Here is a 25,450-nt window from a genome sequence, read left to right on the forward strand (position 1 = left end):
TTATTATATGTATAAAAATACTATTATATGAATATAATAATTTTTAATTTTCATAGATACACACTCAGATATGCACAAAATTATTTGTCTCATTTACGTCTTGTCATGTGCTTTTTGTGTAAATAGCTACTGAGCAAATATTTTACAAAATTAAAAGGTACCCTGATTCTAAAGAAGAGAATTTGACTCTTGGTTTTAAAATGTCTTGTCTTGATGAAAAAAGCCTTAAATTAATTGGTTCACAGAGTATACAGATGCTACAACCCCAGTTAATTGTATTTTGAGTGCTTGTGCCTCCTCGATTCAGACATTTTAAACAAAACAAAACAAAGAGCATTTAACATTAACAGTAATTTAACAAATAATAATTTGGAGCATGAATCATTCCCTACATTCCTTTTCAGCTACAGACAATTTTTGTTGGGAAAAGTGCCATATAGTATCGACAGTGACAACAAATTGTATTGTCCGGTGAACATCTGTTTCCGACTCCCACACTGATACTGCAGGTTGGATACTTCTGATTTAGTCTTCACAGGCTGCCCGACCACAGAGGAACTGGAAATTACTGGCACATTCAACTTTTATTATTGGAACACAGGAAAACTTTATCATCATGCTGGGAAATTCTGTCTTTTGAAATATTGGAAGGAGGGTTATGTGAGCACAGAAAGCCAAATGCAATAGTTCTTAGGAAGAAGAAGAAAGGGGGCTTTTGTTCATCGTGTCTGTACATATGTGCATGAAAGTCTGAGATTAAAATCTCAAAATGGAACAGTATTTCTTCCCTATACAAAATATCTCTGAAATTCAAAGCAGTTTCTACAGGGCAGAACAGGCTGAGGTTCAGTATGAGCTGCAGGTTCTAGCCCTAGAGAACTGAGCTAACTCATTTATTGCACCAAGTTACTATAATAGCAACTTACAGAGAAAGACTGTGTTAACTAGCTGAAATTTTTACTGTTAAAAATCAAAACCAATACTAAGCAGTCTTTTCACAACTGAGGGGAGTTCGTTAAAATGATCAATGTAATTTTTCTCATAGTTATGCCACCATTGTTATGCAGCCTGAAAAAAAAGTTTGAGTTCCATTTTGCCAGGGACAGAGCAGACAGGAAGATACATTCCTGATAGGTACCATGTACCAGTTTGATATAGCTCCAACTCCCAATCTGTAAACTCTTTTACAGAGAAAGAGGGAGAATGAGAAACTCCACTGAAACTCCTGTTAACACTAATTAGAGTTGTCAGCATGCAGCGGAATCAAAGGCAAAACATGTGGAGCTCCCAGTGAAGTCAAGAGGAGAAGGGTATTACTTAAAGGAGAGGCATACAAATTAAAAATAAATGCTGTTCAATGTTACCAAATGAGCTAGTCACGTAAACACTCGCTTTGAGGTCTAAACCTTCCTACTGGGAACGCTCTTTCCGAAAGTTCATTCCTAGTCAGGAGACAACATTGTCCTTGACCACACCTGCCAAACGAGAACCCATCTTGTGAATGATGGGTCCAAAGCAATGTAAAGTAATTGCCGTGTGTTTATTTCTACTTAAAGTTGTTATTACTGTTGTTGCTGTTGTTAATATTCTTGTTGTTTATTTGCTGTGTTATAAACAAGGACCATTGTTTTCAAAGTCTTGCAGCAGAAAGGCAGTGCTACTCCTTAGAGCAATTTTGGATTGCTCAAAGACTAGAAAGTCTGTGTAGAATCTTAGCAATATGGCCAATATTCAAAATAGTGTTAGGAGATTCTAGGTCTCAGCCTCAAATGCAGAAAATTGCCTGATTTTGTTTTTCATGAGTATGATGTGTACTAAGCCAAACAATACTCCATTAGTATTTGTGAGCAGCTGGCTTTCTATCTACTGCTCTCTTCTCCACTTGTAGATATAAGGCACATCAGTTACTGTGGAGTCCTTAAAAAAGAAGCTGAAACTATTTTATACTGTGGTGACCTGGGTATGAACTACACATTAGTTTTGGCTTCCACTTGCACGCTAGATGATTTGCACTACCACCTAATTTAGTCTCATGCCTCCCAGCAAGCAGCCTGTCTACTACAACCCTACCCTCTCCCACAATTTTAACTGCCCTAAAACTGTTGCACAGACAAATGGGAGCAGAAACAGAAACTTTGCATGATTGTCACCTGTTATTCTTTCTACATGTTTTTGCTGTTACATGAAGGAAAGTTAATACTTAGGATTTAATATCTTTGTGGTTTACTGCAATTTTCACTGAGCTCCAGAAGTATCAAGCTGTGACTGCTGGCCTGCCTGACCCACCCACTCTGAACCTTTTTCTCAAATATTTCCACCTTTTCCAAAAAGGGGGAACAAGGAATTTGAGGGATTGTCACTGAAACCACTGACTATTGAAGATCTCTGCGGTCAGTGGAGCTTGGAGCCACAAATAATTGCAGTTACTGCTGCCTATGTAGTGGCTGTGGCACTACCACAGTTCCTGAGAAAGAGAAAGGAAAAGAGAAAATAGATAATAAAAAGGGCATATAGAAATAACACAGAGCAAATGAAACTGAAATGCTTGACACAGGCAGCTTTATGGAAGAAAACAGGAAACTGTCAAATGCTGTGAGTGAAAATGGAAATACACTATTCAAGACCTTCACTTGCACTTCTTATTCAGACAAATTCTCATTGGCTTCAGTAAAGCTTTCTTCTGATACTCAGTACAAGACTGGGCCTATAGGCACAGCCTGACTTACACAGAAAATTACTATATAAAAGACTGACTTATTCATCTCTCTCTTTAGGATAGTAAGCAGTTGTAGGTACACATTTATTTCCTCACACAAGGAATTCTGGCTATAGCATGAAGACAAGGAAGATTCCCAGCACTGTTAGTCTTTTCTGCCCATACCTTGAAGAGAGATGAAGTAGATTAGTGTGTGACTGGAGTGCCCTGCCTCTACCTCCACTAAAGTGCTGGATCATCCCTCAGACTAATCAGCTGCTGCCCAAGGGATGCAGCAAGCTGCTTCTTGAGTGGTGAGGGATTATGACTCAGCACCACCAGCCACTGTGTTTGCTCATTACTCAGGACAAACTGCGAGACTGCAGTACGTATTCCCTCCCCAATAAATACCGAAAGGTTTCCAGCTGAAACAAAGAGACTGTGTTGACTGAAACACCAGAATAAAGATACAATTCTTCGTCACATTCAGTGTCACTTAGTTAGGGCGATGTTTCCTGTATTCAGCAAACACGCCAGTAAAAGAATTTCTTGGCATACAGACAACATGGAAATGTCCTTTTAAAAATCAGTTAATACCAACAGAACTCATGAGCTAGCTGGAACCATTTCCTATGCTATGGAAAGAACACTCGAATAAGGTTAACCAAGACATTTCACCCTCCCAACCTCCCCCCTCCCCATCTATTTCTGGATGTCTTCTTTTGTTCACCCTTTGCTAATTATAGTGGCCTCGCTTAGGTGATATTTATAGTCTTAAAAGAGTTGCCTGACTTTTAGAACACTTTATTCATGTATATTTCCTGTGTTTATTGTTGCCTTAACTAATTTTTTTAATTAAGTTTACTTGATCCAAGATTTTATTTAGCAACAAATATCAAAGTAACTTTTCTTTCAACAAATGCAAGAGCTGTATTTAGATGTAAAAAGCATTTTTCTATTTCTGAATTTCCGAAAACAGATTTTAGTTTCTTTCCCTCTCCGACTGATGGGTACAACAGACAATTCCAGAATTAAACAAAATGAAATTTCTTTTTTCACTGCAATATGAATATTGGTATTTTATTTTACTAATTTTTGGTATCCCTTTTTTTGTCTGTAATGGTTGCATAAGGATTGGGGTGTTTCCAAGACATGGTGTTAAATATTTGTTTGCCCTGATGTTTTTCTAACCACCTATAATTGAACTTCCACCATTTGTCGGTGGAAAAGAGACACTGAGATAGTCTGCATAAAATTATAGCCTCACTTTCCCATCTGCTCTGTATTTTATCTCCTTCTTAGTGTTCCTTAATTCCTTATCGCCTCGATTGTTTCTTCTGTAGTTTTTCTACAAACGTGCCTGTGGTGACACCAATTGGAACACATTTCAGTCCCTATTTTCAAAATAGCAAATAAAGAACATTTTAAGGAAAAATTTGGTGAGTATCTTTCAACTCCATTGAAAGCAGCTGGATTTGGGGAAGCGTTAAAGCAAAACTAACTGGCAGTTTGCCTTTCAGCACAAATGCTCTCTCCTCCCCTTGATGCTGCCACCCACTCGGACATGGACGGGCTGAGGTAAGGGCTGCACATCTGCTGAGGACAGAACCGATTGCTGTGTCCCTGTCTCTGTTTTACACAGGATGAGTGTGCCTGGCTGGGCTGGTGGAGGACAGAGCAGCCCATGCAACCCGCTCCTAAAGGAGACACAGGGAGGGAAGCGGCTCCTTTCCAGGGAAGGCAGCTGGAGCTCCACACGCCTAGAGCCCAGGGCTGAGTATCGACCCCGACACACCCCTGCCCTGCCCTGCCCTGCCCTGCCCTGCCTCGGGACTTGAGCGCGGACCCCCGGGCAGCAGAGCGGCTCCTGGCGCGGCACCTCGGGTTGGAGCCCGGACCCCTTTTACATGGCCAGGAGTCAGCCTCGGGTCATGAGAAAGAACGCGTGGGAGGTGCAAAGCCGTGGCCCTTGACTTTGCCACTTTTTTCGGGGTTTCTCACATGTTATTTGCTGACGCCCTGCGCTGGGCACAGCCCCTCAGCTGCAAGCCCCAACACCCCTAATTGCCCCACCTGGGCCCCACCCACGGCACCATTCAGGCTCCAGCGATGCCCTCCCTGAGCTCCCTCAGTGCCTCTGTGTGCCCTTGCCTCGTCCCTTCAAATCCTGCCTTGCCCTTGGGGCTCTCAAGGGCCTCTCTGAGGGTGGTGGAGTGGGATGGTCCTGGCAGCATCCCCAAGACTGGCCCTGGTTCGGCTGGGAAGTGGCAGCCCCTGCCCCTCAGTCGGGCTGAGGTGATGGGGCTGTGATGCCCAGTGGTTTCTATGGCACAGGGAGAGTAAATGTTTAAAATCAATTCTGTAATGTGGTATAAGAAGGTGTGTTGTGATTTAGCTGAACAAAACTGTGCTTTTTATTTCCAGTTGAAATGGTTGCAGACTTGATAATTAAGAGACTTCTTTTAGAAAAAAAAAAATATATCAGGGAATGGTTAAAGGCTGCCCTAAAAATAGTGGTTGTGCTCCAGCTTGCTTTTAACTGTTCTTTCCAGCCAGGTGTGGGAGAAGTGGGAAGGATTCAATAGCTATGTTACATGTCACTTTACGCAAAGATCTGCACTGCACTCATTTATTTGAGTACTCTATTTTGGACATGGCCACTGGCTTCACGTTGGCTGTAATGGAGTTCAAATCAAATGGTTATAACTGATTTGAGTATTTCGTGAATTGTGCTCAGGTTTAAATTAATTTTTGAAATATTATTTCCTCTTGTACTAAGTTTTTGGCTAGCATAAAATGACACACTTCCCTGGCAATTGATGGGTTATTCTATTTTAGAAAGTCTGAAAATCTACTTGTTAGTGCATACTGGCCAAAGTATGGAGTACAGAGATACCAGACAGATGTTTAAGAGCAGTCTGCCTCTTGGTTTTACTGCCTCTATTTGAAACTCCATTTTATAATAACTTTGACATTGGAAATGGAAAATACTTCAATCCTTTAGTATGTTCCTGTGCTTATATAGTTGTATAGCGTGTCCAACCTGTTCTGAGTGATCTTACAGTTTGACAGCTCTCAGCTTTAGGCCTTCTCTCCAATAATGAATCTGATGACTGACTGTTGTGGAAAACATACTATTGGCTCTACCACAGGTAGCACCAATAACAGTGGTAAGGAACTACACAGTTCCTCACTCTCCTTTGTCTTTGTTTAGTTCAGATGTTGTGCTTCTACAAGGCTTTCATATGGATGTATTTGATGCCTCATCAAGCTATGAATATTTGGATTTTTAATCTTTCTTCATAAATCACACTTTCCTCTGTTTTTCTTGTAATTTGTCAGCATTTTTCAGCCCTATTCCTGAGTGGATTGTTTTGGAGCTATTGTCTCCACAGTGATATATGTACAAAGATGATAATTCCTTGACCTGGGACAGCTTACCTCTTCTATATGAAAATATAGAAGAGCATCCATTTATACTATAGGGCATTCTGCAGGGCTAATAGGAAGTCTGTAAGTGACTTCAGCATGGCTGGGATTTCATCCTTACTGTAGGTGATCCTAAGGGCTACAGGTTAACAGAAGAACATCCTTAAATCTGAACAGCCTTGATAAATTTATAAAGGCAAACTTTCACTGTAACTGGGAACCATCCCATACAAGTATCATACACAAGTGCTGGATCTGAATGATACAGGTATCATACAAAAACTCTGGATCTGAATGAAACTAGTCCTCTTCCTGTAGTAAGATTTATTGCCTGGTTGTGTAAAATGTCATAATTTGCAGATGGAAAAATGGCTTGCCTTTTTTTGTTTGTTTGTTTGTTGCAGAAGCTTGCAAAAAATCGAGACCTTTGCAAATGAAGATCTGTCATTTTGTTGTCAAAAATGTGACTTTATGAAGCAAAATCTATGATTTTTATGAGAGACTGGAATTGTTTAATTTTTAACGTGCAAAGCTCTCCGTCATTTGGCAAAAAGTTCTGATCTTCATAGCAGAAAATAATGGTTAAAAATTGTCTGAAAATAAAATAGACTGTCAATGTGGCTGAGCTTTCATTGTTCAGTTTCTTAGTTGGCACAGCCATTATTGTTGGAGTTAACTTTAACATCACTTTGGACTACTCACAGCATGCAAGATCTAAAGAGCACTATTTTTTTCATCTTGCCCTACAGCAATGTGATCTGCATTTGCTAATGCACCCAAGTAACCTTTCTATGTCACTACTGGCAATTGTCAAACAAATTGGAAACTTACACTTTGAAGGAAAACAATTAACTGTAATGTTAAACTTCTGTTTTCTGGAACAAATACCTTAAACTCTGATTAACTCAGTGCCTGCTTCAGGACATGTAGCAGGAGTGGCTGTAGCTATGGAATCATGTCCATACCACAGCTTATTATATCTCTGCTTATGAGCTGGGCAGCTTTGGGAATCGTTACTTGCTCAAATTTTCTCTAATAGGTGATAAAACTTCGTTACTGCATTGTGGCTATTCATGGGAACCTGAGTAAGCTTGCTAGCAAACTACTGACGGCAGATCCACTCAAGTGTAGAAGTGGCAGTCTTTCAAAAAACACCTATATGGAACGTGGTTCTTAATCTCAGTGTGACGCTTAACTGGGTATTAGATAGAAAAATTACTAAACCCAGAGTGACTGAACTCAGTCTCTTGCTATCAGAGGTGATAACAACATCGTATGGCAGAGTGAAACTAAAGTATCCATATGTGACATAGAAGGGCATCGGAGAATGTCATCTTTCTTTTTATGCCTAAAAAATGTGCCAGAGGCTTAGCACGGAACAAACTATTTAAAAAGGCTGCAAAATGACATGCCCACATGCTTAAATACAGCATTTAATCACATCCTTTGTTCAGAGAAGAGCCAGATCATCATGAAGTTTACAGTGTTCCTCTAAATTTTTAAATGTTTGAGAAGTATTTTTCTCAGATCCAGATACACTGAAGACAGACTAAAAACCAGCAGCTGCACATGACAACAGAATAACTAATGTGATTACCAAAATCAAGGGTTGTCCTGGACCTCAATTTCTGGCAGCCCTCTGACTGAAAGAACATTGCAGAAATTTTATTTCATCAGCTATGCAAGTTACATTTCCTGTCCTGATAAACACATACACTACAAAGTCCAAAAGCACTTTAAGTTATCAAATTGCACTTGATTACTTAAGTCTAAATATTTTATCAACCTTTCATCACCCTGAAGGAGATCTTTTAAGGTATTTCACTGCTGATTTTTTTTTCTCAAAAACCAGGAACTCAGAAAACCTATTTTTTTGCTATTCTGTGCTAGTTCTGTGTCATAATTCAATTTCTGCAATTCCTTCTTTTCTACGCATTTCTTGATACTTAACTACATAGAGTCTGAAATTTGAAATTAAAGCTGGTGTATCAAGTATTACATTACTACATCTATCTAAATAGATTTTACAGAAAAAATTAAGAGACCCCAGGAGTTCTGTTAATCCTATTCACACTATTTGCACTTCTTTGAGAAATAATTTGAAACTCTGATAATATAGTTGTGCTTACAAGGAATACATAATACAAAGCCAGGCCTTCGTTAGTTTGTGAGCTGCCAAAACATCTGTGTTGCCATGCACAGTACAAGTTCTATCGACAGGGTCCTTTTGAGATATGTGCATTTCTTTGAAGGCCACAGCTAATGTAAGCAGGGGCAACTTTAGACTTACAGCAAGAAATCTGTCCCGGAACTGATACAGTCTGACATCAATGAATGGCCTAAATTTGCAAACTCAGTGAATAGTTGTAGGATGAGCTTCTTTAACATGAAGTACACTGGCTCTTCCTGCAATCATTCACTAAGTGGGTTTGTGCTCACACAGTACTTTGACCTATGACATCCTCACTAAAATAGCTAAATAAGTCAAGGTAGTATTTTTTGTGAGTCACCGGTCTTTCAGTGCCTTTTTTTTTAACTATTAACATTTAGTTGATTCTGATCCTCAGCCAGAAGAAGGTATCCTGACAACTGTTCCACAGTGCAGGTCCTGTGTTTTTCCTGTCCTGCTTTCTTTTATGGGTTCAGGAATACTTAGCTCTGGAAGTAGTTTTTGAATTTTCACTGATGCGGCCTGATGAGGAAAGACCAGTCCAGTGGAGCTGTCTGCATCCTTTCTTGGGGCCAAGCAACCTTTGGACTCTAGGAACACTTGCAATATTTTCTTTTTAGCTTTGTACAAAGACCTTTCACCTGGCTAAGACAGCTAGCTACAAATCTAGCATCCCCAGGGCATTCCTGAGTTTTCTCAGCTGAGGATAAGATGGATATATCTTACTTTTATATTTACTGAGTTTTCAACAACTCTAGAATAGCAAACAAAGACCTTCTTTACTACTAGTATCATCATTGTGAGTCTACTGGGAGGTTATCTCTGTATTCTGATTTCATCTGTGTATAAAGAACCACACAGAAACATTTCTCATTATGAATAAAAAAGTAATATGTAATGTCAACCCCCAGAACTTATGATGTAATTACTACTTATAAAGTATTCCAAGTTCACCAGAAAGATAGGGATGTTTGAAATTTCAGCAGGTGGTAAAGTTACTGGATTACAATTGGCTGCTTTGGATCTTATTCTGGTATTATTATTAATCCTGACTAGTTTGCTTCTTTAATTTTTCTTTAATTTTTCAAATAATGTTTGAAGATGAGAGGATCTGCTCCTTTACTGAGTATGAATATTAGCCTTAAATTACATACTTAAATCCATGCACAGGTCATCTCCAAATGCAGTGCATGCTGTAGGTAGTTCTAGCCAGTCAATACTTTTACCTTTTATATCCTTAAATGTATAACGTATTCCAAAGAGGTAATGACAATTTGTAGAGCAGTAAGTGAGAAGACTGTGATAAGCATAAGCTGATAAAAATTTCAGTAAATAGTTTTAAAACACATTTGTTGTCCCTTGAGATCTCTTTAAAAAAATCCAATCTTCAGCCAAAAGGAAAGAAAAAGAGAAAACTTAAAAGCTGTATCCCAGTGCTGGGTTATTATCTCTAGGGTAAATAAGGCCTAAACCATTGATGGACTGGGACAGCATTTTTTATCATATCCTCTTCCTGAATTCTCCTAACTACAATTTTCTAAATTTAGCAGAAAGGAAAATAGTTGCTCTCTTATATTAATTGAAGAGACGAGTGTGTAAGACAAAATTTCAAATGAAGTGAAAAGATACAGTAAATAATTGCAAACATGCTGTCCAGTAACTCAAAGCCAGTTGTGCAAGGCATCACTCCTGATGATAAAGTCAAGATGAATTTCATACAAGCCACATTTATACTGCTTAATTATTTGAGTAATTTAAAATTTTAGTCCCAGAGATCTGCTAATGGACCTGTCTTGTCTGAAAGACATCTTAATATTCAGTTGTTAAGTTTAGACAGGTAGGAATAATAATAAAATATCTTTCTGAGCAAATACATACTTCTGTGTACAGGTAGGAAAAAAAACTGTGCTGAAAATCTAGTTGCAACTTTATCACAATTGCCTCCCTTTCCTTCTGCACTTAAAATCTGTCATATTCTTAGGTGGTTTTTAATTTTTTTACCCTCTCCCACAGGGTAAATGTTCATGTTCTGTGGAGCAATCTGAAATAGCTGCTTTTGCTACCTTGATCAAAAGGACCTGAAACCATGGATGCACAGAAGAGAGCTGCCTTCAGGAAAGGTTTGAAACCCTTTGTTTAATACTGATCTTGTACTCGCAACTGAAAAGACAGATAGTGTTACCCAGTACTGTTAAAAATGTAGGGTCTGATCTAAACATGTTTTAAGCACCTCTCTTTTTAGAAATTGAAAAGCTCTAAGTTCTTAGCATTGTGTATAATCTGGTCCCTAAATTTTGGATGTGGATGGATTTCCAAGTGAGTTGCTCTTCTTCTGGAATGCTGTGCAATTCTGTGGATCTTGTCCAGTTAAAAAAATTCATCTGGATATGCCAGAAGGTATGAAACTGTTGTACTTCTAAGCTTCTAAGATGTAAAGGGTACAAACACTAAGATGAAACTAATGCTTTCTACAAATGTGTGAAAGTCAGTTCACTAGCCAAAGGCTCTACGTAGCAACTTCTTAGAATACAGAAATCTGTATGTACATAGTAGTGTATACAGACATCCAGAGCCAGAAGTTGGTCAGCATTTACATGAAACAAATTTCTGCCTCTTTTGTGTCCATACTAGTGAACTTATGTTGGTTAAAGAATATCATCCAGGCTGAGTTTGGAGGTGAAGAGCCTCTCTAAAACTATTCCCAGTATATCACATTGAATACTTATAAAAGCTGCCTCTAGATTAACCTATGGAACCATAAAAAAAAATATTGCTTGAATATCTTTTCATGTTCTCACTTTAATCATAAATGGAATTTAGGGTAGATCATAACTTAAAAAATTTTACACTGAAAGGTATATGCAAGATTCAGTGATCTTTAACATTGTTACTCTAGACTAAAGTACTCCCCAGGTATGGATAGAAAGATCTGGTCTCAGATATTTAGAACGTGGTCTATTGGAAAAATAAGATGTTCGCAATTTCAATTTTTAAATTATTTAAAATGGGTAGCATGGCTTATAGCTTACTATAAAATTGCATACAGCTTAGATAGCAAATATGTGACAGCCTTTTCCTCTCTTTAATGCATTTTGGTTTTTCTCTCTGAGTAAACTTCCCCCGTTCTTTCTCCTTATATAGACTGAGTTTTCAGTGATTCCTGCAACCATTCCCACAAAAAAATGGAGGGAAGCTGGAGTTGTATATGCAACATATACAGGTTACTTTTCATGTAAACAAGCTTTATTTCATGTGTCCATGTCATTATGGTTATGACAGAAATGTTGTGGCAAGCTTTCTGAATGCAGCTTTTTAACAGGGTGCTTTTGTGCTCTTGATTCATGTAGATTCAGTTCTCAGTGAAGTTCTACACTAATTATTGTATTTGGATACTGAATTATTTTGACAGCAGTCAGAAATTATAGGTGGTCACAAAACTTTACAGATTTCAGCAGCAAATACTTGTGGCAAAAACATCTCTCTCTAGTAGACAGAGATAGGTAACTGGCAACATAATAAGGAAATTCAGATGTGAGTTGAGTTCATCATCTTGAGGGTTTTTTTGAGACAGAAGATTATTCTTGCCAGAGCTAATTTCTGTATCAAGAAAGTCGTTAAAAACTGTAGCTCATATCTGTTGTCTGATCTCAGATTTCTGTCTTAAAATTTCAGACCTGACTACAGCAGACCACCTAACTGCTTTTACAGTTATGAGAAATGTAAATGGAGCAATTTCTGGTCACCAGAAAGCTGTGCATGAGGGTTTACTGGGTGCTCCAACAAAATTAGGAGCTGAAAGGTCATTGTAGCAGCCTAGACTAAAGGAATTCCCCATGTACTCGTGGTGATGAGAACCAAAAGGAGTCCTTAAGGTATCTTCTTCCTCCTTGCTTTCTGCTCTGTGTATATCTTGCTTAGGATTCAGCCTTCATGGTTAATTAGACACATGGGAGTGCATAAAATAGTATCTCATTGAGAAAGTGAATATTCCAAATATGGAGTTACATAAAGTGTGAACAGAGATAGACAGAAACGGTGTTCCCCCTATGTTAAATAAGGTAATGAGATAATTACATAAATGAATGTGGAATGGTGTAACAGGTGTGCTTACAACTCTGAATACAAGCCAGACAATGAGTGATGCTGACGGGGAAGGCGTAAAATTTATGCAAGGCCCTATGGATGTTAACAGTAGTTATAATAAATACTAAAATACAGAAAAGCCGAACTGAATATTGAATCTCTTTGCTACAGCTAATTACAGGCTCAGGTGGAAGACAACTTCAAGTTTCTCCTTGTAATAGTCTGACTACTTCAAGCCAAATAAATAAAGAATGAGATGCTCGGGGGGAGAAAATGTAAACCATGGTTTCCTGCTTGAAGTACAACATTGTAAGAAATAGTATTTTCTTGACTGAAAGATAATATAAGACTGTTACCTACCTTAAGTTCTCTAAAAAAGATGCTACTCCTAGCCCACTCAACAATGGAGAAGAGGGTTTGATCAGCCATTTTACACATAAGCCCAAATGTGTTGAGCTTCTCGTGCTTGCTTCTGTTGGCTTGCTCTTGCTGCAGATATGCCATGATTTTAGCTTGGACTTGCGGCTCATCTGGCTCACATTTCAGGAGTTCCAATATCAGATGTGGAATACTTGCTGGTGAGCTTGTTTGATAACCATCCATGTATGAGTAGCCCATTATTGACTCTGGTGAACTAGTGTAAGGGTCAGGGTACTCAGACTTGATAGCACGGCTTGGAAAATGGCCATAGGTTTGGTAGCCTTGCAAACTGCCGTGGGGTGGCATTGTCATACTAATTGGAGAGGTTACAAAGGGACTTCTGTCATAGTCTGTGGGAGGCAAGGCAGTATGGTTCAGAGGTAGGCCTTTGGAGGCTGAATGGATGTTCTGGATTGCAGAGGATATTGTCAGGTCAGTTGGCATTGCTTGGATCACCTGAGTCATGGCTTCCAGTTTAAGTCCATTTGCTCGGATAAGAGCTTTCTTCTGCTGCTTCAGTGCCCTGTCTCTCTTGTACATTGGTCCAAACTTGTTTCGACCGCCACGCATTCGGTCAGCTCGCACAGCTGCCAGGGAAGAGGAGGAAGTAAATCATAATTAAATCTTGGAATAGACATTCTCTAGTGAAACATACACTAGGAGAGAGCAGAAATGTAAAAATATAACTCCTCTTTTCTTTTTTTCCCCCACAAATTCAAAGTTGCGCTTTTATTCCTAAAGGAAAAGATTCATTTTGACTTAACAAGTGTCACTTTTTTCTAGTAACTTAAATGTCACATGCATATATTACTAACACAGGAGAACTTCTCTGTACATTGATTAGGACACAGGGACAAACACAATGGATGGCTACAGGAATTTCACACCTGCTATGGGATCATGTGGAAATCTCAATGTAATTTGGTTTTATGTCAAGCTACTATGTCATTAAGAAACAAGGGCTGATGTCCAGAATTTGTCTGAGACGTATCCAGCAGACCACATTGTCTCATTACAATCATTCCATTACTGCCTTCCACCGCAGCAAAACATCTGAAATGTAAATTGTGAAATGTTCAGTAGTCATGAAGGGGAATACATTTCTCTTGGCAAAAAGGAAATATTTCCTTCTGATGATTCTGTTCAGGTTGGTGTAAAACTTCGACATTTCTAGTTTGCTGAACAGCTCTACTGAAATGTTTAGCTGCAGTTGGAATGTGCAGAGAGAAAGCTGTCAGCTTGCTGCCTTCCATGTGGAAGATGGAAGTGAAACAGAAACTATTGACACCGTTCTGGTCTACAATATCTCTGGAATTAGAAATAATTAAAACAAATCCTACTCAGCTGCCTTGGGAGTCATACTGGTGGTCTATGCCACAGCAGCGTCTGTCACCATGGTATATATGTACTGGACTAGTGAGTGAGGAGCTTTCACCAAGCCCACCTTACCCAACAGCAGTTAGATTGAAAGAGGAACCTTTGACAGCCTGGTGACATGTTGAGACTGCTGAGATTGCTGGAGGTTAAGTTCTTGAGCTTTTTATCTTAGGGATTAGTAAGACATTAAAAATTTATTATGAATGCTAGATACGCATAATACTGTACCTTATCATAAGGACTTTAACGTTTAATGATTTTTTTTTTTGGTCTATGGTTGTTTATGAACTAGACTTTTAAGGCTATATATATTTATGACTATCAGGGAAATACACATATAAATGTCACAAGTATTTACTATTATGGAAGCATGTGTTCTTCCAATTTTCTGAACAAGGAAAAAGAAGTTGCATGGATGTGGATAAGGAAGCTAAAGTACGTTTTCTACAGTATCTTTAAAAGCACAGGCACTTTGCTTGAATTTGTAGTAAAAATGATGCTTCTAAAATTGCGGTTGACTTTGAACAAAATGCAAGAAATTAATGATATCACTGGTAAATGTAATTTATTTTAAATCTGTATGCACAGTATCCTCCTAAGTACTCTGCAATTAAAAACTGTGAGCAAATTGGATTAGCAAGTGCTTTTGTATAACTCCTACTTAAATTTAAGGTGAACTGCATGCAATCACAGAAGACAAATTTTGGTCTTGTATCACTGTCAGCAAGGGACAGGAGTTAAAAGTAGGAGTAGATAAATGTATTTTATCCTTATCCTTAATGTTAACAATTACAAAAGGATTTAACACGTCCTATTATTGTATTGTTTGAATTTGGAAGCACATGCAGTGATTCAGGATGTTTAGTGCACTGTGTCAGTGCTCGCTCAGTCTTGTGGGCAATTAGAACAGTACTGAATCAATTAAACTGCAGGAGGCTGATTTTTCTGTTTATCTTCAGTTATATCAACAGCTTTCCTTTGCCAGAGTCAGGTGACTGGGTCTTTTCCATTATGTTTCCCTCCTTTGGCCTGATTTTTCCTGGTTAAGCATCTACGGTGAATGTCATTTCAGTACAGTTGTAACAATAAGGAATGTAGGAGCTTGTCCTTGGTCAAGGAAAAATGTCATCTGCTGTGAAATCTGAATTTCAATATTTTATATATCAAAGAATGAACTATGTATGATTCACAAATTCAAGTCGACATTTTTGCATTCGGTTACCTCAAAGGGTATTGTACACTTTTCATTATTCTCTGTAGATGAGAAAGTGAAATGAAGTCAAAAAGTGTACTTCAAAATGCCTTATTCTCTTTCAATTGCAATAGCCTCGCAGGTGTAGCATTACAAAAATATAGGACACAACTTTAGAGATTATTTGGTTCCTTAATCTCAAAGGCAAGTTGGTGTGAGGAAAAACCCTTATTTTATCTGTTTCTTTGTTTTCTGCCTTATTGTCAGAAGAATGTATGTTAAAAACCCCATCAACCCTAGATAAAATACAAATAAATCATTCTCCATACTAACAAATAATTTTTTTTTATAATCTGGACACTTCTTATGTATTTTATGTTTAATTTAAAACAAGTCTTTTTAAAAAGCTGCAAAACTATTGTATCTAGTTCCATTAATTCACAGACTTTAAACTCCTGAAATATCAAACTATATGAAATGTATATGAAAAAACGGACTATGGTTCCTAGTGATATACCATTTACTCACTAGATTTTTTATAAAGCAACAATTTCACTGAGCATGCACAGTAATCATTTATTATAATTTCAAAAACATAAATATGTAACTTTTGAAATATAAAACAGAATGTAGCAACATCTAATCCTATAATTTTATAGTATAGTTGAAGATATCAGCAAGACTGTAGCTCTTACCTTCCAATTTCATTCCGACACTTAGACATTTTTGAAATCGACAGTAAGGGCATCGTTTTCGCTGTGTTTTGTCAATCTGGCAATTCTGATTTTCTATACATGTGTACCTTTTGTTATTCTGGACTGTTCGCTTAAAGAATCCCTGTATGATAGATACAAAAATTAGCCTGTTTTGCTTGAATATTGTATTTCAGCATTTTATTTTATGGAAATCATTGTAACATAATTTTCAGATGCCACTCAAGCACTTACAAAGTTACAGAGTTTATTTTAAATGAGTGATCTGAACCCAGACTCCAGAGGAGGTTTTCTTGTCTTAGTGCTATGTTTTATAGGCTTATGTCAGAGATTGGTAAGGCTGTAGCCTTCTGTGCCTCTGACAGTGGTGGCAGAAATAGGGACACTGACCAGTTCCTTTTGTATTCTTTAATCATAGCAGAATTATTAAAGTCTTTCTTTTAAAGTAGTTTTGCATGAAATAAGTAGGGACACTGTTGCAAAGATAACAGAGGTACAGAATACCTCTGGCTACTGTACATCCCAGTGGAGCATGCTAGAGTCATAATAAGTGCTTGTCATTCACTACTCATTGATTATTTTTTAGTGAAAATATAATGGACTAAGTTAATTTTTCCATGCAACTAAATGTTAAATTGCATTGTTCTGGCAAAGGAGTTTCCTTTACAGTGCACTACTTAAATAACTGTAAAATATTTTAAAAATTTTACACTAAAAATATGACATCATAAAATCATAGTTATGTAAACCTTATAGTATAATAAAACAGTGCAGATATATTCATCTTTCCATATGATAAATTGCATTTAATAATACTTATTTTCAAAATTAATGAATGATCTAACCAAATAATTAGTTACTTGACTTTGTGTGTCAAGTAAGCTCTGACAGTTCTAGTTTGCATGAAAAAAGTGCATAGTCATTATAGTCACAGAAATGTACAATGGAATATTGAAGGATGAAAGAAAAATCTTAAGAAAGCTGCATTAGATTTTGCAAAGCTGATCTGTATTGAGGATAATTTTCTTACTTTATTCTCCATGAAAAGAAATACTCTGAATGGACATAAATCAACTAAAACCAATATTTAGGACAGTTAGGAATGAAAGTTCTTCTAGAACTACATGACAACAGCAAAATACTTAAAAGCAATGACAAAACTACAATGCAAATCAGTCAAAGTTGTTTCCATTTGTGCAGATATCTCTCTCAAAGAGACTTCTAAATCCTAAAGCTTTTTGGTGGTTAAATTTTTTATGTGAATGTAATAAGAAACATATCAGGAACAACCCAAATTATTACACATCTGTTTTCTTTAATTGTCTTTTTTCTGCTTATATTTGAAACATTTTTTGCTATACTTGTGTTTGTATGGAGTAATAAGTAGAGAACCTTGCAGCTTTCACAGGTGAGAAGTCCATAATGGTACCCAGACACTTTGTCTCCACAGACTGGACATAGTTCCTCAAGGTCTTCATCATAAGAGTAATTCACCATTTTAAACTGAGACACTGGGGAAAGGAGAAATAGCACATTCAATTAGAATTTATGTTACTAACTTAAATTTTTTTCAACTGTTCTCACCTAGAGAGAAAGCTCACTTAAAACAAGCACACTATTGAAAATAGGGGGACAAAACGTTTTATTTTTAAAAACAACTTACGTGGAGACATGCAGTTTTTCATCATCATCAAATCTGCATGGTACTTAAGAAGCATAGCAAGAACCATCAACTTCTAAGTTTTATGTTTAGATATCTATATTTATAGAGTGCCTTTAACCTAGTGCTTACTTTATGGAATCACAAACTGAAAGAATTAATTTAAATCCAAGAATTATCAAGGGCAACGTTTAAAAAAGCAGAAAGAAAAGACTGTCACTTGCATATTTAAAGCAATTCGTTTCCTTTAAAGTTTTCTTTCAACATCAGCCTGCAAATATTTACCTAGACAAAATCTGTATCTCACAGATCGAGCACTTTTGCACCGCGTGAAATCCAAGTTAGCTGCTTGCAAAACCAGCTTAAAACCGGCTCCGCGCCTCCCAAACCCGTCGTCTCGGGGTGACCGCCCCCTCGCCCTCGCCCCCTGCCCGCGCCGCTGGGTGAGCGCTGAGTGCCCGCAGCCCCGGCTGTCACAGCCCGCGGGTCCGCAGAGACACGGGAGAGACGCTTTTTAGCCGTCCGCGGGTCGGCAGAGACAGCGCACCGGGACCGCCGTCCTCGGGGGATGCGCTCAGGTCTGCCCGGCCCGCAGACCCAGCATCCCCCGCTGCCGGGGGCTGGGCGTGAAAGCTGCGCGCCGGGGCCGCCTGAAGTTTCTGCCGCTCGGGGAAAAGGCGGGGAGGAGGCGTCGGGAGAGGACGGGGGGCTAAAACATGCGGAGTGAAGCGCGGTCACTCGAGCCGAGCTCCCCCACAAGGAGCCCCGGTCAGCCGCTCAGGTTATTCCCAAAATGAAACCCTTCCACTCGATATGGGGCCGGTTTCCTTTCCCTTCCCTGCTGCTAAGCCCCCGACCTGGTCGGCAAGCATCGTGGCAGCGGAAGGCTCCTGAGCAAGGCGAGAGGCGGTGGGCATCGCTGCCGCACTGCTTAGGATGTCGCCTTTTTGTCTTTAACCCTGCGGCTGCCACAGGTCGGGGGCACTGGAGCGCTCAGACTCCGCCTGAAGCGCCCGGTCGCCAAAGCAAAGAGCTGCGCCCCGGCGCTCGGGGGAGCTACCGGGGAGCGCGGGGACATTATCCCGCTAGCACGCTGCCGGAGAAACCTTTCCTGAGCGACCTCGACACGGCCAGGGATCGCCGCCTGCCAGCGGCGTGGGGCGGACACGGGGCGGCCGCAGGCGGAGGAGAAGGAGGGCCCGGCCCTCCCCTCTGCTCCTGCGGTCCTGGCTCCAGGGTACGGCGCTGGGGCGAAGTTCCCCTCCTCGTAGGAAAAAACAAATGGGAAAGCAGGGGTTTTCCAAGCGCCGTGCCCTTGCACGGAGCCTCCTCCCTGGGTGAGGAAAGGGCTGGGCAGGTCGCCTCCAGCACCTCCAGGTCCCCGGCCCATCCCGCCCTTACTTCACAGCAGGCTCCCGGGAGGAGAGGGGATAATTTCGAAAGAGCAGGCAGGACGGGAGTTGGGGCCCCAGGAGAGGCGCACAGGGCTGGGTGGCCACTGACCGCATCCCGGGGTGCCAGCTCCAAGGCACAGAGCCGACCCTCGGCGGGATCTGCGCCGTCTCCCTCCGCGCAGCGCTCCGAGCCGGAGCCGGGCACTGGGAACAGCCCCGTCCCGCCAACCCCCGGAGACATTTCCAGCACCATCCCAACTCGGGCATCCCTCTGCCTTCCTGAGTACCCCGCAAGGGCGCAAATTCTCCGCGGCATCGGGGCTTTCTACTGCGAAGTTTCGCGACACCGCCGCTGCCACCTGCGCGGTACCTGCGAGCGCCGCACCCGCGGGACAGAGCCCTCGGGTCCCGTTCGGGACGGTGTGTGGCACACTGAGCGCTCGGCAGGACTTCCCCGCCTAACTCCGCCTGCCATAAACTCCGAGGCAGTTTGGCGCGGACTGGGAATTAGACCGAGATCCCCCGCATCTGCAGCAGGGCGAGGCAGTGTCCGACGGGGCGTCTGCACGCCAGGGAAGGCTGCGACCGGCCAGATGCTTGACGGTTCCCCGGCCGCGGTTGCACCTTCTGACCAGGGCCTTTCCGTCGCCTCGGCCCTGGTGCCCCGGCACCCGGTGCCCCGACACCCACTGCCCGCTCGAGCAACCCTGCAAGTTGGCCCGCGAAGGCAGGGGCTCTGGGAGGCGCGGAGCGGGCGGCGGCGGGGGGAGCTCGCAAGCAACAGCCACAAACTTTTTTGGCAGGACGAAGGAGCGCTTTGCCGAGGGAAACCCGAGCGTGCGCGGAGGGGGAGCGCCATGCCTCTCCCCCCTTACCTTGCATGTTTTCCGGCATCTGCCCCTGTTCCCCATTCGACCGGGCGAGTCCCAGAGCCTCCGTTTCCACTTTGGGCAGCATGACAAGGCGGCTGCGGGCCGGTCTGGGAGCTCCGTGTCCGTCCGCGACAACAGCACCTGGACACGGCAGCACAGATTTAGCTGGAGCAAGGGGCGCTCGGCGGCCGCTGCCTCTTCCCCCTCTTCCGCCTCTTCTCTCCCTGTGCTCCACGCCAGCCCTTGCCCAGCTGGAGCGGGAGCACCGAGCGGCCCCGGCCGCCGGGAAGCGCCGCCGGGTGCCCGCGGCTAGCGGAGCCACGGAGCGGTAGTCGGGCTGCAGGCGGTGGGGGGCGGAGAAGAGAGGAGGAGGAGGAGGAAGACCGGGGGGTGCCGTGGAGGAAGGAGGAACCCCGGGAGCCGGCAGCAGCTCCGCCCGGGGCTCAGCACGGCGGCAGCTCGGCGCCCCGATCCATGCGGAGCGGCACAGTGCACAGGAGCGTTCTGCCGCCGCTGGTGCTGCTGGACAGGGTTCCCACCCCCGTCCCCCTCCTCCCTTCCTCCCCCCTCCTCCTCCTCCTCCTCCTCCCCCGCTTCCCCCCGGTACAAGTGCGGAGATGCCGAGTCGGGACCTCCGGCCCCGGCCCCGCGGGGAGGCGCTCCCGGAGCCTGGGGGCTGCAGGGTGCGGGGTCTCCAGCGAAGGGGGGCCCCGACACTGCCCTTGCAGCCAATAAGGCAGAGGCGGGATGAGCAACACCCCCCGCGCACACACGCACCGCACACACACTGGTTCAGCGCAGTCACCCCCGCTGGTTAAACGGGGCTGCGGCGTGAGGAACTGGGCTGCTGCCGCCCCTCCTCGCCCCAGTGGAGCCCGACGGGTCACCAGCCCCGCCGAGCTGGGGCTACGCCTACTCTCCCTTCCGCGGCCGTGCCGGCGGGCAGCCACGCTCTAGCTCCCTTGGGGCCGGCGGGGCAATGCCCTCGCCCGGCCAGCGGCGGCTGAGGACACCCCGGCCCTCGCCTTCTCTCGGGGCGGGCGGGAGTACACAGTGGAACCCCCAAACCCTGCGGCCACGTTGCAGCCGGCGCAGCCCTAGGGTCTGACACAAGCGGGCAGGAGCCGCGTTGGAGCTCGCTGCACCTATTTAGGCTTTTTCGGTCTCCCTCCCCTAAGCTTCTTGCGAAATCTGTCAGTGCCAGTAGCATCGTTTGCCAAAAGCCAGTGCCCTGGCAGAGCCATCGCTCCCTTCCCCGGCTCACAGTGCAGCAAGTGGCACTGCTTTCCAAGTTGTCCCAAAGAACTCGTTTCTCGCACGCTGGTGCTTCAGCGGCGAGAGCCGGGCGGCCCCGCGGCGCGGCGCGGGGGAGCCCCGGGGGCGGCGGGGTGCAGACCGCGCGGCGAGTCGAGCCGGAGCTCTGCCCGCCCCCGTTGCCCTTCCCGCCCCTCCTTAGCCGGGAGGGTCCGGGAGGCTCCGCGCAGTTCCCACTGCGGCGCATAGGTTTGGTGGTGTGGGATGAGCGATATTTGCACCTTGGAAAGCATCCGAGCTCCCCATCCGAGCGCTCGGCTGCCTGTGCTCCTCTGGCACTTTAATCTCCGTTGTGTATATTAAGAGCTGAAAATATTTGGCGGTGAAAATTACTTCCGATGGGAAGTGGGGCGCGGAACTGTCTCTAGCGCAGAGTATGGCATTTCCCATCGGTTGGGAGAGAGAGATGGTGAAAACTGGTCGTTGTTGTAACTTAGGGGTGGGGATCGCAGGGTGAACCCGCAGTGAGTCAAGCGCACCACATGCGAGCAGACTCGACTGCGCTCAACTTTTTGCATCCAGTAGCTGGGACAGCTTTGCTAGTTCAGCGCAAATCTCGAGCCAACCCAACACCAGCATCAGCGGAGTAGAGCCCAGCACGCAGAGAGGCTCAGACCTCTCGGGCTCCTTCCATTCTCACCTTTCCCCATGCCCCTTCGGGCGGGAGCGCGAGCGGGTGAACTATATCAACACCTTATACCTCAAGTTATGATTTCACAGTTTAGCAGGTCGTCTGCGAATAAGTTTTAGGACAGCAGGATGGCGAGCTGCGTGAGAGAACAGCTGGATGGCTAGGACGGGGCGGCTGAAAACCCTCTCGAGGGAATGCCCCGGTTTCTAGGCAGAAGTAACTCAGGCTGAGACTCTGTTTCGGCCCCTGGGAAATTGTTCCCAGATACATTAGTTGCCAACAACCCCTCTCGTGTAGTATCGCCCAGCGCTGAGCCCGGGCGGCTCAACACGCGGCGTCCGTAGCACAGCGGCGGCTCCGCTCCGCTCCCCCGGCACCCGCCCTGAGGGCTGCGGGTCGGGGGTCTCCGCGGCGCGGCGAGGCCGCGGCCCTCGGGCCTTCCGAGCCTGCAGCCGGGCCGCCTGGGCCCGACGGGCGGCCGGAGCGCTCCGGGGGCGGCTCGCAGAGGAGCGACCCCTCCTCGCAGCCCTTCCCCGCAGGAGAAGTGCTGTCAGAGCACAGCTCCGGACGCATTTACAGCAGACCGTCAGGACACCCACAGACCTGGGTCCTGCAGCCCGCTGGGCTCCACCGGGCAAGCCGGTCCCCTCCCTACCGCTCACCGCCGGGTGGGTCACGCCGCTTGGCGACACCCCGACGGAGCTCTCCGTGATGCCACTCTCCTTACCGCTGCTCCGGGGAAGGCATCCCTGTTCGGGGGAAAAGCAGGGGAAGGAAACCCCGCGTCCGGACAGGGCAGGCGAAAACAGCCCGAGCGCAGCCGGGGCCAGGCGGGCTGCTGCCCCCGCGGGCAGCGCGGCCAAGTGCCTCCGCCAGCGGGTGACCCGGGCCGGGTCGGCTCTCCCCGAACAACACTCCCCCAAGGATATGGCCCTAGCACTGGTCCCCGGGCTTTTCGCTCCTACTCGTGGGCTTAATGTGATTCCGCCAGGAAAGGGTTTGGAGAGATTTCAATCTGTACATCGCAAAGTCACTCTGCGAGCTGTCGCTATGGATGAAAGTACTTCGGAGTGGTTATTACACATCCACATTTCTCCGAAGTAACAGTTTAGGGCAGTACATATTAAAAATGATACCTGGTCCCTTGTGGCTACATTTAATTTAACATGGAGTTCTAGCTCTCACGATTGCCTTGAGCAACCTTAATTACCCTTTCTTCTAATATCTTCTCCATTCCTTACTAAGTTCTCCAAACTTTTTTTTTTTTTAATGCGATTTCTCTCCTGAGTTTGCCTGCCTTGTTCTGACTTTGCCTGAAGGTCTTGATTGACGCGTGTAATTATAATTATAAAAGATGATGGCTCGGGGAGCCTGCAGCAGCCTTGATTAGTACAAGGAGCAAGACCTAGAATATTTTATACTTCCCCATTTAAATGTATGTACATTTACATTAAAAAAAACCACTGTCTAATTTTAAATAATCTGAAGCTTCTTCCACCTCTCTGTTTTCAAGGCAGAGGGTTCTGTGTGATGATATTTCTAGGCAAGCTCCGATTTCTTACAGTTTCCAAGAGTCCACAGAACCTGAGCAAATTTCAAAGCCTTTTCCCTAAACAGAGACATTTCCAACTTGGAAGGTCTGCTTGATGAGAAACAAACAGCATGCTCCCTTCGAGCTTTGTGTCGGGAAGTGTCCCGGAGAAGGTTTCATTTATCTTCTCAGCAAACTAGCGAAAGTGAACGTTTGGGGGTGGCGGTGGTAAATGTTCAAGACAAACTTCGCAGAAGCAAATGAAACAAATAAAAACTTCTGCTGGGAAGTCTAAATCCGGTCAAAACTACTTAAATGGAAGTATTTAAGGAGAGAAACCCGCATCATGTCCTTCTTTCTCTCCCGCTGAACATTCCCTTTTGCCTGCCAGCCCAGAACTGCCCTGAGCCATCCTACAGTGAAAACTGTGACTTCAGCCAGGCTCGAGGAGGGAGTCAGCGCCACGCAGCCTGTTCCCGGCGCAGCCACACAGCCCCGGGCACAGGCTGGCACAGCCACGGGCACGCAGCGGCGCGGCCGCGGCAGAGACGGGCGCGGCCTCGGGAAGTGCCCCGGAGGAGGCAGCGTGCGGCAGACACGGGATCCCTCTGCAGCCGGCGAAGTTCATAACGCCAGTTTGCTGCTCCACCTCACGCACCTCTCACGCCCAGTGTTACGAGACTGTTTACACCAGGAAAGGCGTGTCCAGTATAGGTTCTGCTCTCTTCTCTTCTCTTCTCTTCTCTTCTCTTCTCTTCTCTTCTCTTCTCTTCTCTTCTCTTCTCTTCTCTTCTCTTCTCTTCTCTTCTCTTCTCTTCTCTTCTCTTCTCTTCTCTTCTCTTCTCTTCTCTTCTCTTCTCTTCTCTTCTCTTCTCTTCTCTTCTCTTCTCTTCTCTTCTCTTCTCTTCTCTTCTCTTCTCTTCTCTTCTCTTCTCTTCTCTTCTCTTCTCTTCTCTTCTCCCCTCTTCCCTCTTCCCTCTTCCCTCTTCCCTCTTCCCTCTCACGTCTTCCCTCTCACGTCTTCCCCCCTCCACTTCTTGTCACAGTCAGATCCCCCCTACAGTGCGAAGGGGAGAGTACCTCGAAACCGGTTTCCTCTCATCTTTTTGCCGAGGCAATACTACATTTAATTCCTAGGGATTCATTGAATGGGGGCTGCTAGTGCCTCCAACTCAGGCTTTAGAAAACAAACTGTCCTGTCTAGAGAACTGAAAAAATCAAACCAAACCAAAAAAACCAAAAACCCAAAAAACCCGAACAAGAATCCCTAACCCAGTCCACCTCAAACACAAAAATAAACTTTCCTCGCCTATTTTTTTCTTTTTGATCCACTGTCAGCAAAACAGAGTGGGTGCTTCAGGCTGAAATACTTTTGCAAAATACTTTACTTTTGTAAAACGCACGCCACAGAGGATCATTTCCATAGCCTGTTCCCTTTTTTTCTGCAGCTAATCGTTCACTGTTGCCTTACGGAGATGTCGTTCTTCTCCGATCCGACATAAAGAGTCATTTCCAAACAGTCAATTATTGACCGAGAAGCTATTTTTCAAGCCCGGCCAAGCTCCTGCTGCCCGCCGGAATGCACTGCTGCCTGATGAACACCTGGCAGCAGCGTGATGACACTAGACTCGGGAGTGAGGAGCGAGCAGGGCCAAGTGGGTGGTAAAGCATCGCTGCGATTGCCTTTCCTTTATTGCTAAGTGAGTCATCAGTGAGGTGTCGTAACACTTCACCGCGTCCCGCCGCCGTCTGCTCCGTCCCGCCGGCTCGGGCCCGCCGTGTCCCCGCCGTGTCCCCGCCGTGTCCCCACCGCATCGCCCGGCGCGGGACGCGCTCCCTCCCGTGGGGCCGCCCGCCCGAGGGTGACACGAGTGGGCAGGGGCGGCCGGGCACTGCCTGCTGCGAGGCGGCTTCCCGACGGAGATCCTGCTGACCTAACTGGAGGGCCTGGAAGGGCTAAGGCATCCCC

At 44.4% G+C, this 25,450-nt stretch overlaps 1 protein-coding gene across 4 annotated transcripts in view; it reads right to left on the bottom strand.

Annotated features, from left to right (window-relative positions):
* NR5A2 (nuclear receptor subfamily 5 group A member 2) overlaps positions 1-25,450 on the bottom strand; it is an 88,602-nt gene that overhangs the window by 57,895 nt on the left and 5,257 nt on the right. Inside the window, exons 1-5 of one of the 4 annotated variants that reach the window (XM_051808322.1) lie at positions 20,783-21,204; positions 20,009-20,146; positions 17,472-17,590; positions 16,062-16,203; positions 12,738-13,384 (exon numbers count right to left, since the gene is read on the bottom strand). In XM_051808322.1, coding sequence (XP_051664282.1) covers positions 12,738-13,384; positions 16,062-16,203; positions 17,472-17,590; positions 20,009-20,090 — 990 coding nt within the window. In that variant the 5' untranslated portion in view covers positions 20,091-20,146; positions 20,783-21,204. Of the gene's footprint in view, positions 1-12,737; positions 13,385-16,061; positions 16,204-17,471; positions 17,591-20,008; positions 20,586-20,782; positions 21,205-25,450 lie in introns of those variants that run through there. The other 3 variants (XM_051808312.1, XM_051808341.1, XM_051808332.1) reach the window with 3 other exon arrangements.

This window comes from Manacus candei, unplaced genomic scaffold (assembly GCF_025592945.1).
Source record: "Manacus candei isolate 608988 ecotype Guabito, Panama unplaced genomic scaffold, ASM2559294v1 h1tg000005l, whole genome shotgun sequence".
Classification (NCBI taxonomy): domain Eukaryota; kingdom Metazoa; phylum Chordata; class Aves; order Passeriformes; family Pipridae; genus Manacus; species Manacus candei.